The 17,390-nt window shown below is 37.2% G+C and overlaps 1 protein-coding gene across 1 annotated transcript in view; it reads left to right on the top strand.

The window, feature by feature from the left end:
• The window catches only part of Abcc9 (ATP binding cassette subfamily C member 9), a 142,774-nt gene that overhangs the window by 33,950 nt on the left and 91,434 nt on the right, over positions 1-17,390 (top strand). Inside the window, exons 13-16 of the mRNA XM_033766278.1 lie at positions 1,062-1,102; positions 2,003-2,145; positions 8,781-8,889; positions 13,186-13,290. Of these exons, the coding sequence (XP_033622169.1) occupies positions 1,062-1,102; positions 2,003-2,145; positions 8,781-8,889; positions 13,186-13,290 (398 nt within the window). The remainder of the gene's footprint in view (positions 1-1,061; positions 1,103-2,002; positions 2,146-8,780; positions 8,890-13,185; positions 13,291-17,390) is intronic.

Below are 17,390 nucleotides of genomic sequence, written 5' to 3'. Positions count from 1 at the left end.
TTTTTTTTTTTTTTTTTTTTTTTTTTTTTTTGGTACCGGGAATTGAACTCTGGTCCTTGCAATTGCAAGGCAGGCCACCAAACTGCTGAGCTAAATCCCCGGCCCATATGACTTTTTAACCATCATATTTTAAAGAAAAATATCGATTTTTCCCCTTGTTTTAGCTGTGTATGCAATATTCATCAAGTGATAATGAACTATATTCTCAGAGATATATTTAAATAAGCAGAAGGCCGAAGATAAGAAGTTTTTAGTGACTAAAAGGTTCAGAAATGAACCTTGATATCACTGCTGGAAAACAGTCTTGACCCAATATCAAATTCTCATTTTTAATTTCTGTGTGACCTGATTTTTACATATTTAAAGTAGCTTGGTGGACCAAACAAACTATAGATTTTAAAGTCAAATAGAAGAGGGTTAAATAGAAAACAGGGAGAAGTTCATACTTCCCCATATCATATATTTTGTTATTTTAAAAATATTTCAATATATAAGCTAACTTGTTTAATTTAAACTACAGTTGATATTAGTTTGTTGAAAAGAAAGCATGTGCTGTTTCATTTTTGTAAGAATCTTTGGATTTATGCCTTGTATTGAGTAACTACTTTGAAGATAACAATATATTGTAATAATCATTGTTTTATCTTATTGTTCGCTTATGAAAATTTGTTTTATTTTTTCATAAATTAAGAAAAAAATCAAAAAAGAATGAACACATATTAAATGTTATGATTTGCATAAAAAGAATTATTTTCTCCAAGTTCTGTTGTTGGTAAGATTTCCTTACAAAAAAAGAACCCTATAATTCTTCAATGAAGAGAAATAGTTTCTGCTTCAGACTAATGTGTGGGAACTCGTATAGCCACATGGGAGTTATATAACCATAGAGACAAGGGGATACCAACTGGGAGTACGTGTGGACTCCAGAAAAAAAACACTGTTCAATGCATTTTGTCCTTCCTGTCTCCAAGGAAAGATAAAGTAATAATAGATGATTAATTAGAATTACTGAAAACTTTTTCATAGTTCAATGAAACTAATATATTTTATTTCTTTCACAGTCTTCATGAATGCAGCAATTCCCATAGCAGCCGTTCTTGCTGTAAGATGCTTTCTCTTGCTTTTAGAAATGGGAGCAAGTCAGTGTGTATAAATGATTTATGAAAAAGAACATGTGGGTGGTAGTATATATTGCTTCATTTCTGTTGTTCCTTCTTGGCAGTTTCCATTGCACTTTTTCTAGACCAGGATTTCTCTTTCATGACACAATGAACACCTTGGCCAGATAATTTTTTTTCATCATCACAGGGTATCCTAGCATTAGGGTGTTTTCCAGCTTTCATGGCCTCTATCTACTCCCAGTCATGACAATGAAAAATATCCTCAAACAATGGCAAATGCACCCAGGGAGAAGAACTAAGAATAGTTGAAAAGTAACTGTTTTAATCTCAGTGACCTGTTTTCCATACATTTTTACATCATGGTGCTAGATCGACAACTGGAAAATGGTAAATAATTAGGTTATATTTTACACTAAAGGACAGACACAGCCACTGGCATTATTTTTAGAAATGTGACTAAGTCTTCACATTTCTGTGTGCAGGTTAGTAATCTGCAGTAGGGACACTTAAGTAACAGAACATTCCCTTTTCTCTTAGAATATTAAAGTATTGTTGATTGCAAAGGCCTGACTGGCTGTGAAGAACTGTGAGTTCTCCATCTAGTTATTTCCCTGCTTAGTAATTTGACAGAAGTCGGTTTCTTATTCTGTGTATAGCATCTGTCCTGACTTTCTTATCAGTTTCCTGCTAGGGTGACTTTTCCAGCATTAAGAATGCACCAATAGTAAGTGTGGCGTTAGGTAAGGTGTTTTGGATAAAGGAGTTGTTTCCATAGTTGCTATGGACCTATGGGCACAGAGGGAGCTGCGAGGGTTAGGTTTGTAAAAATTAATGTAGAGACTGTCTCTGGCTTTTTCTAAAGCAGCCCTTTCTTTGTGCAGACATTTGTGACCCATGCTTATGCCAGCAGCCACCACCTCAAGCCTGCAGAGGCCTTTGCCTCTCTGTCTCTCTTCCACATCCTCGTCACCCCGCTGTTCCTGCTCTCCACGGTGGTCAGATTCGCCGTCAAAGCTATCGTAAGGTATGCACTGAAATCTCCGGAGTGCTGTCTTACTGATTGTAGAAATAATATGTGCGTCCTGGTGGTACATTTGGAAAAGTAAAAAAGAGCATTCACATCACTACCCAGAGATGACCATTGCTAAGATTTTGGTATGTGAACTTTCAGTCCTTTATTTCATATAATAATAACTACTGTAAAATAAAGATGTTGAATTTATGTAGCTTTTGACTCTTTATTTCACTTATTGTTTTCATTATTTTCTCATGACTGGCAATGTGATAGAACATTGTTTGGAATATATTAATTTATGAATTGCCTTTTTATGGGATATTTAGAACATTTCTACTTAATATACATAATAATGAAGTAAATATCTTTGCACTTTTCTCTGATGGTTTCCTTAAGTCCAATTTTAGAAGTTATGATACTAGTTTTAGTAGTACACACATCTTTAGGGTTTTTAAAGAATATAGCATTGTTGTTTGGCACTGAAATGGTAGAAGGTCAAACAGTATCTATATAGTTGGGATTATTTATGATAGGGACATAATGTTTTCCATTGAAACCTTGCCAATTTATATGTGCCTCACAGTGACAGAAAATTTTTATACCAACACATACATTCTGTTTTAAATTTAGTTTACCATGAAAAAAGAAACTTTAAAGTTATAGTCTCTGAAAATGGAAAGGCTTGCCAAAAATTTCTAGTATTGTGCTCATTTAAGTATGCTTGCATAGTGTTCCCAATCAATAGATTTGTTTCATTGAAAAATTTCCATAATGTACAGCTATGTAATAGACATGAGATGATAATGGCCCTTCCCCTGCCATTTTTATTTGTATTCTATAAATATGTTACCAGACCATGTCTACCTCTACATTGTGTGTATCATGACCTACCAGTGCCTTAGAATCTATTAAAAACAAAAAGGCTTCAGAGTACTATTTTGCTTTTGGTTATATGCTCTTTACAAAGCTTATAAAACCTCAAAAATGTTTCCTGAACATTCATCATCATTTATCTGACCTTTTAAAGAAATGCCTAAATATTGCATCACTAAAGGAAAATAGGAGAACCCGTGCCTTAAATATATGAAATAGGATGTCGCTATTGACAGCAATCTAGAATGTCTGTAGTAATTGTCTTCGAATGACATAATTTTTCCAGTATCTATTATATATTAATGAAAAAAATGAGTATTTAATATTCAAAACACCAGAGTCTCCAGTTTTAGGCAATATTTCACATTGACTTACCAATGGTTAAGGCCCGCTAAAATGAAAATGCATAAACACTGTCCTGTTGTGAATGAAGTTCTGCTAGGCTATGATGGTGTCATGACATAGCTTCCATCCTGTTCTCTGAGTGAGGTCATTAGTAGCATTTCAGAAGCTTGCTTCAGTGGAAAGCCCAGGCCCTCTGGCCTCATCTGCTCTGTTTTCTTTTCTTATTGTTCTGCCTTCTGAAGCCCTTGCATATTGGTCCATGACTGCACTGTGTAGCACTGCTTCCAAATTAGGCAGTGCTCTGGAAGGAACGATACTTCAAACAATAAACGTGATAAATGGCCAGAGTCTGCTATTTTGGTCCTTATTTTCATTTTCCCCATTTAACAGCTATCCCTTTCATGGTTGCGCTATTAATTGGAATGTGATTTTGTACTGCAAGGGGAGATAAAAAGTAGTTGATAGCTTTTAACAGATAATTCCTCTGAAACTGTACATCAAAAGAACTTTCAGTGGGTTTTGAAAACAGTACAATCTAGGGGTTTTCCCTGAATCCATAGGACACATTTCTGCTGTAGTAAATCCTACTGTAGCAGAGGGCAGATAAAATCCCCTGTGTATTTCTGCACAGCGCTCTCCCTGCTGTACATTTCAGGGAAAAGGCATTTGCCAGTTTGATAAAGACCAGTTTGTTCTTAGGGCTCAGTTCCAGGTTTCAAAAGCCATAGGCCAAGTGGAATCTGCTTTTAAAAGCTTGCTTCTCTAAAATGACTTGCAGCGGTTGATTTGCGGGTCCTACAGAGATGGCTGATCAACAGAGAAAGCCAGTCATTTTTCCCACTGTGTGCCAGTTCTGGGAACCCAAGTAAGCATTTTCCCAGTCTTGACTGGGCTGGACATTTTCTTCCATGCCTGGGAACCCGTGACCAGTCTTTGGTGCCAGTTGGCCCACAGTGAATCCAGCGGTTTGTTTATAATCAGAGGCTTTGGTCAGCTGATTTTGAGATCTCCTTTTTAGGACTGTAGAAGTCTTAAATTCTTCACTGCATTTTTAAATGCATTCAGAAATTTGGTGGGTTAGAATGGGCTGAAGCCATATTCCTAAATGTGCTTCGTACATGTACCTAGGAAACTTGGACTCTTCCCTACTGGAAGAAAACGCCATTCCGTGTAAAATTCTCTACTTCAGGAAAATTCTATGCTTTCTCTAGAAAACGTTTAGATCATTAGCTAAAGTTGTCTTTGTGGCATTCATTGAATGGGAGCTACATATATATACATATATATGTATATATATGTATAATATGTCATGTGTAATATATTGTATAATATGTGTAGTATATTTCATATATAATATATTGCATGTAATACATAGTGTGTAATATATAATAAAATATACCCAAGATATTATACAATGAAGAGATATAAAATGGAATATATTGAATATAAAATAGAAAAATAAATATAAAAATAAAAAGTATCTACTTAAAATATCCCCTGTATATTTTATTATATACTCCTACCCAATGAATGTGGCAAAGAACCTGAATCATGTTTGCTCTTTTTTTCAAACCTGAATCATATTGGCTTCTTGTCTCCTCACAACCCATGGCACCCCACACCATCTGAGCTTCCTGGACATTCTGTGATGTAGCATTGTAGTCCATATTTGCAAGAAAGATAGAAGAAAATTCAGTACTATTTTAAAAATTTAAATACTTGAATAAGAATTGTTTTTGTTTTTTTTTTTAGGATGATTACCTTCTCCACTTTGCATTATTAGGAAAAAATTTATGTGTTTGGCTTTTCTAGAGGAAAAGATATTGTATTCCTTACAGATAATTTAAATATAGGCATGTGGTATTTGGTGTCTAATGTAGTATCTATGTCAAAGATGTTATTTGTCTGGTCCAGGGATTTACCTCAGTGGTTCCACCACCTTCCTTGCAAGCACAAGGACCCAAGTTTGATCCCTGGTACAAAAAAAAAAAAAAAAAAAAGATGTTATTTGTTAAAGGAAAAAAATAAATCCCTCATTTTGTTGGGAAATACCCTCATGTCCTTACTCCTATGTACCTTCCAAGAGAATCTGTGCTTGTCTGACCTGCTGCATTACCTTCAGTAGATACATTGTTACTGAAATTTGTCATACAACATACTTACATTTTGGTTTTCTCTCAGTATTTTAGTTTACAAAATTCATAATTCTTATAATATATTATATATATATATAATTGCAGCCTAGACTACATTGTGAGACCTTGTCTTTCAACAACAAAATCAATGATTCCTAATTAATACAGCACCTCTTCTGTATACTCACACACATAGTGTATGTTAAACACACAGAATAAAATTTAACAAGCCAGAAAGTGGCATGAATAAATAACTAAAATATTAAATTCTTTTGACAATAATCTAAACAAATGAGAAGTTAGTAAAATACTGAACTATAAAGGGAATGGGGGCAGCATAGCAAATTGACTAGTGTCAAATACACCTGTTTGCAAATTCTGGCCAGAGGGTGATCGTGGTTCAACCTCAAGCATGTTTTTTGGGGGTCTTGGCATCTTCACTTGTCAAATGAACCTAATAATTGCACTTGCTAATAGCGGTTGAGGAACAAGAAAATCCATAAAAGTATCCAGAATATTGTCTAGATTTTTTAGGTATTTTTACAGTTTTCTCTTTTACTGATTTACCAGCCTTTTGCTCGCTTCCATTCCATTCTTGAGAGCATCTTTGTTGGGTCTGTATTCATTTCTCTTGCTTCAGATACATTGCTAGGCATTAGTAATGGAAAAGGTGAAAGCTCGAAACGCATAAAGAGCTCCCAGTCTTGTTGGGGAGACCAGGAAAGGCAGATGGTTTCAATATGTTGTTATAAAGCTATACAATAGGCTGGCTGAGCATAGTGATGTGTCTCTGGAATCCCAGCACTGAAGGCTGAGGCAGGAGAATTTCCATGAATTCGAGGAAAGCCTGTGCTATATAGTGAGACAGTGTCTCAAACCAATCAACCAACATATCAACAAACAAAAGATATAAAGCTGTACAACAGAATACCATGGGCCCATAAATATGAAGGTGAAGGAAGCAGTAGCTCTTTCCTAGACTTGTAAAGAGTAAGTTAGACTCTGTCTGTTGGAGGAAAAAGGAAAAACATTTTATCAGAGAGAGCAAAAAAGCAAGGGAAAGGGATGAGTAAAGTAAAGAGATGAGAACTCTCAGTATGTTAAAGGGACAAAAAAGTATTTCTGTGTTGGTGAAAAAAAAGATTATGATATAGAAAGTACTTGGGAATAAAGATGAAATGTAAAATACTGATCAGCTTTTAGGTGAAAAACACTGATCAGCTTTTAAACGATAAAAGATGATGAAAGGCAAAGATGCCATTTGTTATCTTAAGAAAAAGATTGTTCCATGAATATATTTGCATTTTAAAATTATAACCCTGGCAAAGTGGTAGAAATTGCTGCACCCTTGGACAGGGTTTGTGCATGTTCCATAATTGTTTTGCCTGTATGATTCCTGAAAGGAACTCAAATGAACAAGAAATGCTCTTTGTATTATCCACTTATTCATTCACTAGACATTTCTAGAGGAATTACTATGTTTTAGATATTGAGCTAAATTCTGAAAATGAAAATCTTTGCTCTTGAGTTCATAGTGTCACATCAAAGATAGTAACTAACAGTTAATAAAGCAATGACAGAATAGGAATGCGAAGGAATCTTTGACCAGTGAGCCTTAGGAAGAGGAGAGGAGAGGTTTAGAAAAGGGCTGGTATTAGAGGTCCATCTATATTCATTGTTACTGAAGTTCCGAAAGGGGAGTTACACTTTTGAATAGCTCTCTCTACTGTCAGTTAACCTGACAGATCATTGCTTTCTCATGCTTGGCAAGAATGGCCCTCACTTATTCCATAAAAATTTCAGGAAGATCTGCGTATATACTACAACAGTGAAATGGAGAACTGAACCAACCAACTTTAACATCTGAATCATTAGTCTATTTCTTCGATTCATTGAACAAGCATTCACAGGGCAGTGTGTGCCAGGCACTGCAGGACTTGAAGCTACAAAGGCAGAGGAGGTTAGCCACTGTATGTTCCGTGGTCTAGCATGAGGTTGTTAAAAAGTGTGCCTTTCATTGACAAAGCTGTGCTCCTCAAAACCACAACCCCTCAAAACGAAAGAGCAGAATAACCAGTACAGTCTGGAGTATCTGCTCTTTGAGGCCAATAAAATACCATTTCTTAAGGCACCTCCATTGCTGTGTCTTTGAAGTCTTTATGGTCAGACTTTGCCGAGGAAGACTAACAGAGCTCTTTTACACATCAAAGCTCTTCTTAAACAATTCCCTCGTTTAGTTCCCTGGAAGAGCAATTTAGAAGCTAATTGTTAGACTGCTCCAGAGCGGGTTATCTGCCTTTGTGTTCTGACCCCACAGAGGCAAAGTTCTAAAGATCTTGAGCAACGAGCTGAACTAAATTTATTTTATTAGCATGTCACAAAAACTTACCAGACCTATTTAGAGGCACTGAACTTCCCTAAATCTCAAAGGAAATTTTAAAAATGTAAAAATAGAGTTTTTCCTTTGAGTATCTATTTTCTAGCATTCCATCAAAGGCAGTGCTTCCCTACAATCGATGCATTATCCACTGAGAGCATTTCTTTTCCTTTGCCACTTTATTGAATTGTTTTTAGTGTGTTATTTTACTGATAGGAGGATGACCGTATTATTGATTTTTTTTTTTTTTGCTTATTTTTGCTCCTCATCCTATGAGAACTGTTTGAGAAAATTAGTTTGAGAGATATGGGCCAAAGTATCTTGGCCTGGCCCAAGGAGACCATAGTAAAGAACATTTAAAAACTATTCTTCCAGAGTAGAAGCTTAGAAACTATCACATGTTCCTGAAGCACTTCTGGATATTGTTAACATGTATACTCTTAGTTACATGATAAAATGATTTTAGACAGATTAGTTAGCTACACCTCAATTCCCCTCTAAACAATTGTAAGAATATCTCTTTCATTGGTATTATTATTATTTGTTACCATCCTATTCTAAGCTTCTATCCAACTCTTCCATCTTTGACAAGAAATGTAATTGCAAAAAAAAAAAAAAAATGTGAAGGAATTTACACTGAGTTTAGGATGACAAATGTCCTGGTGGTTTTCCTGAGATTTTTCTAGTGTTAGTAATACTAAAAACCTTATGTCCTAAGAACCATCAAGTCCTCCGCAATTCAGGATGTTTGACAACTAGCTGATTTCCAGATAGTATGGAAAAGGAGCTCTCAGAAACAGCCTGCTCACCAGGATACCTAGTAGGGTGAAGGTTTGCTTGTACAAGTAGAATTTTTGTTGGTGGCAATTCTATTGCTGATCCTTATTCTGTGTTTGTTTCTTTGTATTTTGCAGCGTTCAAAAGCTGAATGAGTTTCTCCTGAGTGACGAGATAGGTGATGACAGCTGGCGAACCGGTGAAGGTTCTCTGCCTTTTGAATCGTGTAAGAAACACACAGGAGTTGTAAGTCAGTTTCTTGCTATGAGATCTGTAAGGGGTCAGTCTCAACAGAATGGATGACTTAATATGGCCACAATCAGAAGAGATCATAAGCTTTATCATTTAATCTATACAAGGAGAAATTGCCATCTGCTCCTATAAAACTCTAAAACCAACAAACAAATATATGATTTGTTCTTATAAATCATAAAAGAATTATCCCAAAAGGGATGTTACATGTTCAATTTCAAAAGGTGATTCAGAGTTTACTTTCTCCAAGCTTTTTTTTAAATACAATAAGCCTACTACTACTGTTCCATATTCTTATCTTTTAGTTATATAATGCCTTTTTAGTTTAAAGCATGTTTTCTGATGCATTATATATTTTGGTCCATTTAATATAATACTTTGTTCTTATTTTCAGCTGAACATGTTAAGTTTGCATGCTTGAGCAATTTGAACAAAGTTGTAAGATCATAAAGGGACAAAACCAGAATTAAAATCCACCTTGTAGTCAGTTCATTCACCCTGACACATATATTTCCTCAGTATCTACAGAGTCTGAAAGAATCAATAGTATATTGACATGTTATATAAATATATCTGATTTTCCAGACTTATTATATTTTGTTTCACAACCTAGGGATAGAACTATGTTCAAGGCACATGAAATCTTCCATGTCACAAGCTATTTTCTTGAGGCAGGAGTCAAGTGATACACAAAAGAATAAGATAATTTCACTGTGTGAAAAAAAATAAGGAGGATATTAGAGATGGAAGGGGACATTCAAAACAGGGTAGATATTTGCCAGAAGGTCCCTCTGGTCAGCCAGCATTTAGCTGAGACCTGAGTAGAGAGTAGGTATCTGCCCTGCAAAGGGACAAGGCAGATGAGGAAGAGCATTCTTGTCAGGAGGGTTGGCAAATGCAGAGAACTTGAAGTAGTAATCAATTTGGTTTATTTAAGGAACAAAGGGGCAGTACTGTGAAGAAAAGAAATATGAGACAAGGTAATAACAATGATTTAGGGTATTGAAGACCATGGAAAGAGTTTGAATTTTATTAACAGGCAAAAAGAAGTCATGGGAAAGTGTTACAGTAGAATAATTTTGTTAATTTTTTAAAAGATCACAGTGGTTACTGCATGGAGAGGTGAACGGGGAAAAGAATGGGTCAGCAGAGAAGTCATTATAGTAACATGGGGCAAGAGATGATGATGTTACAGTTAGATTTTTGTTGCATGTGGGCATTGTGAAGAAGTGATCAAATTTAATGTATGATGTTGAGCTAATAAAGACTCACTGAAATGTTGGATGGAGGAGGAGATGAGGAAGGGAGAAGACTCAAGGATGGATCCGAGGACATTGGCTTGACTGCTGGTAGACAGTGGAGCCATTAATTGAAGTAGGGGTGTGAGAATCGAGGAGATTGGTGTTGAAGAAGAATCAAAGGATATATTTTGCTTATGATGATTTTGAAATGCTTATTGGCACCCAAGAAGTGATATTAGAATTGGAACGTAAGTTTATGAGTTGTCAACCTTAGATAATATTTAAACCAATGGGACTGAATACACCCTGTTTTAAAAGGGTGTGTCTGAGGGAATTTTTCAAAGTAATATATATTTCATAGCAGTAAAGTAGAAATCAGCTAATCCAACAGGAATCCAACAAGTTATTATTAGCTATTCATGTAAGGGTTGGAAAAATTTGAGCATATCTGCCCTGTATGTGACCCAACAAAAGTGCTCATGCCTTCTGCCCAGAGTTGAGCGGAACTTGGAGAGCTTTGACAAGGAAGTCGATATATATTAAATTTTTCTTCACATTATGCTTAAAGCTTCTCAAAATAGTTCAGATGGACACTTGGCTATATTTAGAGTTACCAGTTTCTTTTGCTTTTCAGACTTAAAAAAGAAAATCTTTTCAATTGTTTTATTGAGCAGCTGTGCCTCATCAGAGAAAGAGCTACCATCCATGTTTGTCCACACCGCTGTCAACCGTGCCTCAGAATGCTTGCCTGAATTGCATGAGTGCAGACATAGTACAGAAATGAACGCTTTAAAGGGTTTCTGCACTTTTAGGCAGTGGGAAAGTCAACTCTTTGATTAGAGGTACCCTCAAACATGTTGCTTGATCTTAGTCTACTGAGCAGCTCATTAGATCATCTTTCAGAGGTACGAGGGTGAACAGAGAGAGATGACCTCAAGGAAGAAGATTCAGAGGGAGTTCACAGAGTTAGGGGAATCTGAATGACTTTTTGTATGAGATGAGGGATAGAAGAAATATTGAACTGAGAAAAGGCTTTTGGAAGAAAAAAGAATCCCCTTCAGATGCACCCAATATCTTCAGGGTTATTGAAACCAGACTGGACTTCTGATGTCTTTCGGGGTCATTCATCACTGCTGATGGGCCAAACCACAAACGACAAGCTTTTTTAACATGGAGTGAAAAAAGCTGTGTGTTTGAAAATAACACTAATGGAAACTCCTTCTTGAGAGTGCTTAAGATGCTATGTATTCTGTAAAAGTTTCGAGTTAAGTGGTTTTGGCTGTAGAATCTCCATGGAGAATTAGTGACATTCTAGAGCCAAAGTCTCTTCAAATTACATCTGTGCAACTCCAACTCAAATCTCTGTCAACACATCTCCTCTTCCCACCCTCTCCTCAATTTTGTGATGAGCATGAAGTCATTGCTTTTGGACCTCTGGGGGCAATACTATTATAGCGTTAAAGGCTCTAAGTAGACGGTGAAGCTATATAGGTATAGGCTTGTTTGGATAGGAAATATGGTGAAGAATATCCTTAAATACACACATCTTGACTAACGGTGGCTTTTCTGCAACATCTCATGCAGTGTACTTCTGGGGCTCTCTATCAGGGCTATGGGAATAAAAAGCAAAACTAAAATAAAATTTTGAACACACACTCACATTCTCTTTTTTCAGTTAAAATGTTCTTAGTATCTTCTGTGTGACATAACCATTAATAGTGCTTTTGATTTTCTTAGTGGCTTTGTCTGTATTATTTATGAAGCCCAGAATAATACCATTTGATAGTTTGATGTTCTGCTGAGTCAATAATTGATAGAAATTGGAAAAACAGTATCTCGTTTGGATTAAATTACTGATTATTTGAAGACATTCCTAATTCCCGTAGTAGAATTCAGTGGACTTTTTCGAAAAGCTAAACCTGTAATTCTTGGCCAGAATTTGTTTTCAAAGTTTCACAATTCTAGAGTCCTTTGCTTTTCTAGGTAATTTAGCAGTGTTAAAGAATTATAATTTAGTGTTAATAACCTCTATAAGATATTTAAATAAGGCAGATAATTATTTATGTTGAAATATTTGTTTCCTGGGTTCCTGGAACAAATTTTAAACTTTCAAATTCTTCCAAATGGGAAATTTACAGGACTAAATTTTCTATCTTCTCTTTAGAAATTTCTCTCTCTCTCTCTTTCTCCCTCTCTCTCTCTCTCTCTCTCTCTCTATATATATATATATATATATATATATGAAATATATATATATATGAAATTAAATATATATATATATATGAAATTAAACTCAAAATTAGAAAGTGTGAATTTTCCACTTATGACCTAATTTATGTTTACTAAACTATAGGAAGACTGTCTCAACAGCTGGCTTCATCTATCAAATGGATGCTTCAATCAGTCAATTAGGAATAGCACTTTAACATTTGAGGTAGCCTAGATCATCCTATGATATTTATGGATCTCCTTATGAAACACTATGCATCTTTGTACAGAAATCCAAGCCCTTTGCTTTTGCCAGTCTGCAGTAGATCCTTGGGGGATTCATAGCTCAATCTGATTTGTATAAGTATATCAGATTCAGACTCCTGATGATTCCAAGGATAATCAATAATGTACTGGTGGAATGTATATAAGACCGATGGATCTGACAAATGGAATTAATTTAACCTGAGTTAATCTGACTCTTTGATAGGACACGGAATTTTATATTCCCTAAATATACTCATCCATATAGCTGGAGAAAAATATGTAATACCTAGTTTGGAACACAGTACTTGAACTTTCATCATTTGCAAGTATTAATGTTCATGTTTTCATTTTTCCACGTGAAGCTGGTAAATTAGGCTCAAAATTAGATCTCAGGATTTTTTCATTATTTGCTTTTTAGGAAAGCATTGAAAATATTGAAATATGACATTCACTTTACTTCTTTTTCTGGGAATTTAAGTGAAGTAGCAATATGAGTTAATGTTTAGTAAACTCTCAAGGTTTTTTTTTCCCATAAAGCTTCAACTTGTGTCGTTTTCTATTTGGAATGCTGCAGCCCAAAACTATAAACAGGAAACAGCCTGGAAGATACCACCTGGACAGCTATGAGCAATCGACACGACGTCTTCGTCCCACAGAGACAGAAGATATTGCCATAAAGGTTATTTTATTTCCTAGATTCTTACATGAATGGAAACATATTACTCTTTGTACCAGTCAGTTATCTCATTGCTGGCGAAAAGTACCTGATGCCCACAGATTAAAGGAGAAGAGGTTCGGTTCATGGTTACAGAGGGTTCTGTCCGTGGTAACCTGGCTCCAGAGCAAACCTATCATGGCAGAAGGGTGTGGTAGAGCAAAGCTGCTTCCTCCGTGGCTCTGGGCAGCCAAGTACAGGGCAAATGTGTCAGAAGGGAAGGGGCCAGGAGCCACATAGAGTACCCAAGGTCACGTCCCATGACCCACCATGACACACCCAAAAGTATGCTTTCCTAATTCCCTAGGCATATCTCAAGCCAACTGAGTTGACAGTCATGATTAACAGTCATACCCGTGATTGTCCTCAATGAGAGTCTCTTTACAGTGGTCACAGTCTTCATAGCATGTGACAAGTACTCTGATGCAGAAATCTTCTCAGTCTTTCCTCACCTTTCAGTCACCAGTACATCACTCTAATTGGAGAGGAAGGCTTTCACTTGAATCTCTGTAAGAAGCTAGTATCCGAGCCGCTTCCTCTTGCTACTCTTACATAAATGGATGAATAGAGAACACCAATATTATAAATCCAATCTTTAAGGAAGTCAATTAGGTAGTAATTGTTTGCCAACCGGAAAGGCTGAGGCCAATGTTGTATTTTCTGTGCAGCCTCCTAGTACTCTGCACTGCCTTGATCTGATTTCAGACTCAGTCTCTTGTGGTCTCCCCAGGCGTTTGTGCTTACGTAAAACTTGGGTAGAATAAGCACCCACAGGAACGTAGCTGGGGGCTGATGATAGTGACACTGAGCTGTGGTTTGCCCACCTTCACATGCCATTTAAAGACACTTGTTTTGAGTATAAAATGATGTAAATCTTACAGAGAGTTCTGGTGATTCTCAACTCTAGCTATACATTAGTCAACCAGAAAGCTTTTAAAATGTAGTCAGGAGACCTGGGCATCATTTTAAAAATGTGTTTTGTGACTATTTCCTAGGTGGTTAGAATGTTCAAGCAGGGTGTGACCTACTGGGCTGAGGAAAGGTTAAGAATGAGATTCTAGAAAGAAACCACTATATCATTGTCCCCAAAACACACCCGGATAACAACTAAATAGAAGGGAGTAGAAAAAAGGACTAGGTTTTGTTGTTGTTGTTGTTGTTGTTGTTGTTGTTGTTGTTGTTGTTGTTGTTGTTTTTGGCACCAGGAACCAAACTTAGGATGAGGCAGGTGGTGGCACCATTGAGCTACATCCCCGGCCCAAAAGGGGCTAGCTTTTAAAAATTATTATTTGGAATTTTTGGTTTAGTACAGTGTGGATCTAAAAGCATGTCTTTTTGTTTTTATTTTGAAGGTAAAAAACAAAAAAGGCTGTCACCATTTTTAATTTTTTTCAAAATTGACCCTTTTACACACCGAAAATAAAAATGAATCTGAAATTAAAGACCTGTTTACCTTTGCCCCAGAAGTTACCGTGCCTCTGAATAGCCACCACTCTTTCAGGCTCATCTGCAAGCCTGAATATTTTATTTATGGTGAAAGCCCTCAAGGTAGTAATAGCTTATTTACCTTTTAAAAATATGTCTTATTGTGAAATACAGAATACAGGAGAAAAGTATATGTTTACATTGCCAGCTTCCCCAGGAATGTCCAGCACATAGCTTCTCCTGCCTTGTTCTGGACATGTGTTTGCCACCTTGACTTTTACATTTTCTTGGCTGTCCATAGTATGCATGCCTCTCTTTCTCACCAAAAAGTCATGGTTTTAGTTTTTTTGTAAGTTTGAATGGGTGTTGCATGTGTGCATTTTGCTCTCTGAGGCCAACTATTACACATGTATAATTCATCTGTGTTACTGTAGGGAGCATGCAATTCATTGATTCGCATTGCTGCATGATATCCCATCGTATAAATATCCCAGAACTTAGCGATCTATTCTACTCTTCTTCGTGGCTTTGGGGTATTTTCCAGTTTGGATCCATTGTGAGTAGTTACTGAGTTGCAGGATGCAGGCATCCCCAGCTTTCTTGGACAATGGAAAACTATTTTCTGAAGTGATTAAGCCAGTTTACATCTCTGCTACTAGTGATTTTCCCTGTATCCCTGATCCTCCTTTGTATCTATGCCACCCTGTCCCCTCCTGCCCACATAGCCTTTACAGCTCCAGCTCTTTCATGCATAAGATATATATTGAAATACATTCATGTCCTTGTAAGCTTTCAATTTTATTAAATGTATCTGTTCCTTCTGACTGAACCACTGAGTTGTGTGATATGCACTTTTGTGTTTTACTTGTTGCTATTGATGACCACAACTATCTGGGGCTGAGAGATTGAAAATTTTCGTTAGTCCATGTTTGTGGTACCTAATGATTGCATTCATTGCAGGGAGTTAGTGCCTTTGCATCACACACCTGAATTCTTGTTAGATCCCATTCGCATCTCCTGTCTTCCCCCTCCCTCTGAGAGCTGGAACTGAGCTTTAAACTTGCTTCTGTCTTCCCTCTGTCACCAGTTACTAGGATGGTGATCATTCATCCCATCCTTATATGAACCTGGGCAATGATTTATTTATATATCAGCTGGTTTTCCAACATCAAAAAAGTAGTTCTGGAAGCCAAGTAGTGGAACACTACTGGTGGAGAATGATTGTATTTTGTAGGAGGCAGAGGGGATGGAAGTGTAAATTGTAGCAGAAGATATTCATGTTAATCTTCTTCCTCTCTTTTGGGTGGAGATTTTTCCCTCTCTCACTTCTGTCTAGCACCAGATCACAAAGTCACGCTGTATTCTTCTAGTTCTTTCCTGCTGCTTTCAGATCGTGTCTTTCTCTCTCATACTCTGGTGAAGCTGTGGCATTTCTACGTCTCGCATCTATGATCTACGATCAGAGGACCCGTGAAGTGAGGAGTTAGTATCTGTTTGCTAGTCCATCCCACCTTTGCGTGTGACACACATTGATGTGATTTACACTGCCAAGTTCACAGTTTGCCTTCTGTTTCAGCCCAGAACTCCTCGATCTGTTCTCACTGCATTTGCACAACCTCTTGGATGTTCACACTCAGTCACCACCTGGAACTGTGCCCCTCTGAGATTATACTCTATTATCTCAATCAGTCACTGACTCAGCCTCCAAGCTTTCCCAGGCATTCACCTTTATGGCTATTGATGTATAACCTCATTGAAACCTCCAGTATCACAGCTCCTTCTCCTCCTCCTCCTCCTTCTTCTTTTTTTCCTTTCCCTGGCCCTTTAGTACCTTTCTGTAGCAAATAACCTCGTGGCTTCACCATGCTTGTACCCAGGCTGCTGAATACTAGGAAAAAAAGACACACGTAGCACAGCATAGCCACAGATTGACCGTCTCAGACTTCACTGACCCTCTGGTGTTCTTAGCGATCCTTTCCCATGCCTCTCATCAGCGTGACCTTCCAAGCCTACAGTAGCCACTCAGCTGTCACCACTGTCCTCTCACCTCCTGATATCTCTTTCCGAGCTGCCTCTCTCTGCAGCAGACTTTAGCTTGCAGTTCACCAAAGACATTAGGACAGTCACGCGGGGCCACTGACGGCTTCCTGCTGGCTCTCTTCCAAATCCAGCTGTTTCGCACCTCTCTTATGCTCCTTGCCTTCTCTGAGAGAAGAAGGGGGCCTCCACCTCTGAGGCTGTGTACTTTCTTGGAGTCCCATTTCTCATTTACCCACAGTATCTTCAACTTCTGCCCCAGCCAGCTCTGTTTCTTATTTCCCACAACACGTTTCACAGATTTCTGATCTTAGACCTGTTCTCACTGCAGTTCTTTACCGAGAAACGTACTTGGTGACATTCAGTATGTTTTCCAAAGCTATCTAAAAGGCCTCTTCTTCCAGAAAGGTCTTCACTCATCTCAGACATAACTGATTTTTTTTTCCTGAACTGTGTGTGTTAGTTCATACTTGGCCCATGCTGTCTTCTACGTACCAGTCATGTGCCACTTAATGACAAGATAAGTTCTGAGACATGCAGGCGTTTACCTTGACTACATCTCTGGTCCTTTTTTTTTTTTTTTTTTTTTTTTTTTTTTTTTT

This window comes from Fukomys damarensis, unplaced genomic scaffold (assembly GCF_012274545.1).
Source record: "Fukomys damarensis isolate Sample0158 unplaced genomic scaffold, DMR_v1.0_HiC HiC_scaffold_19, whole genome shotgun sequence".
Taxonomy (NCBI): Eukaryota; Metazoa; Chordata; class Mammalia; order Rodentia; family Bathyergidae; genus Fukomys; species Fukomys damarensis.
This window is presented reverse-complemented; position numbering and strand designations above follow the sequence as displayed.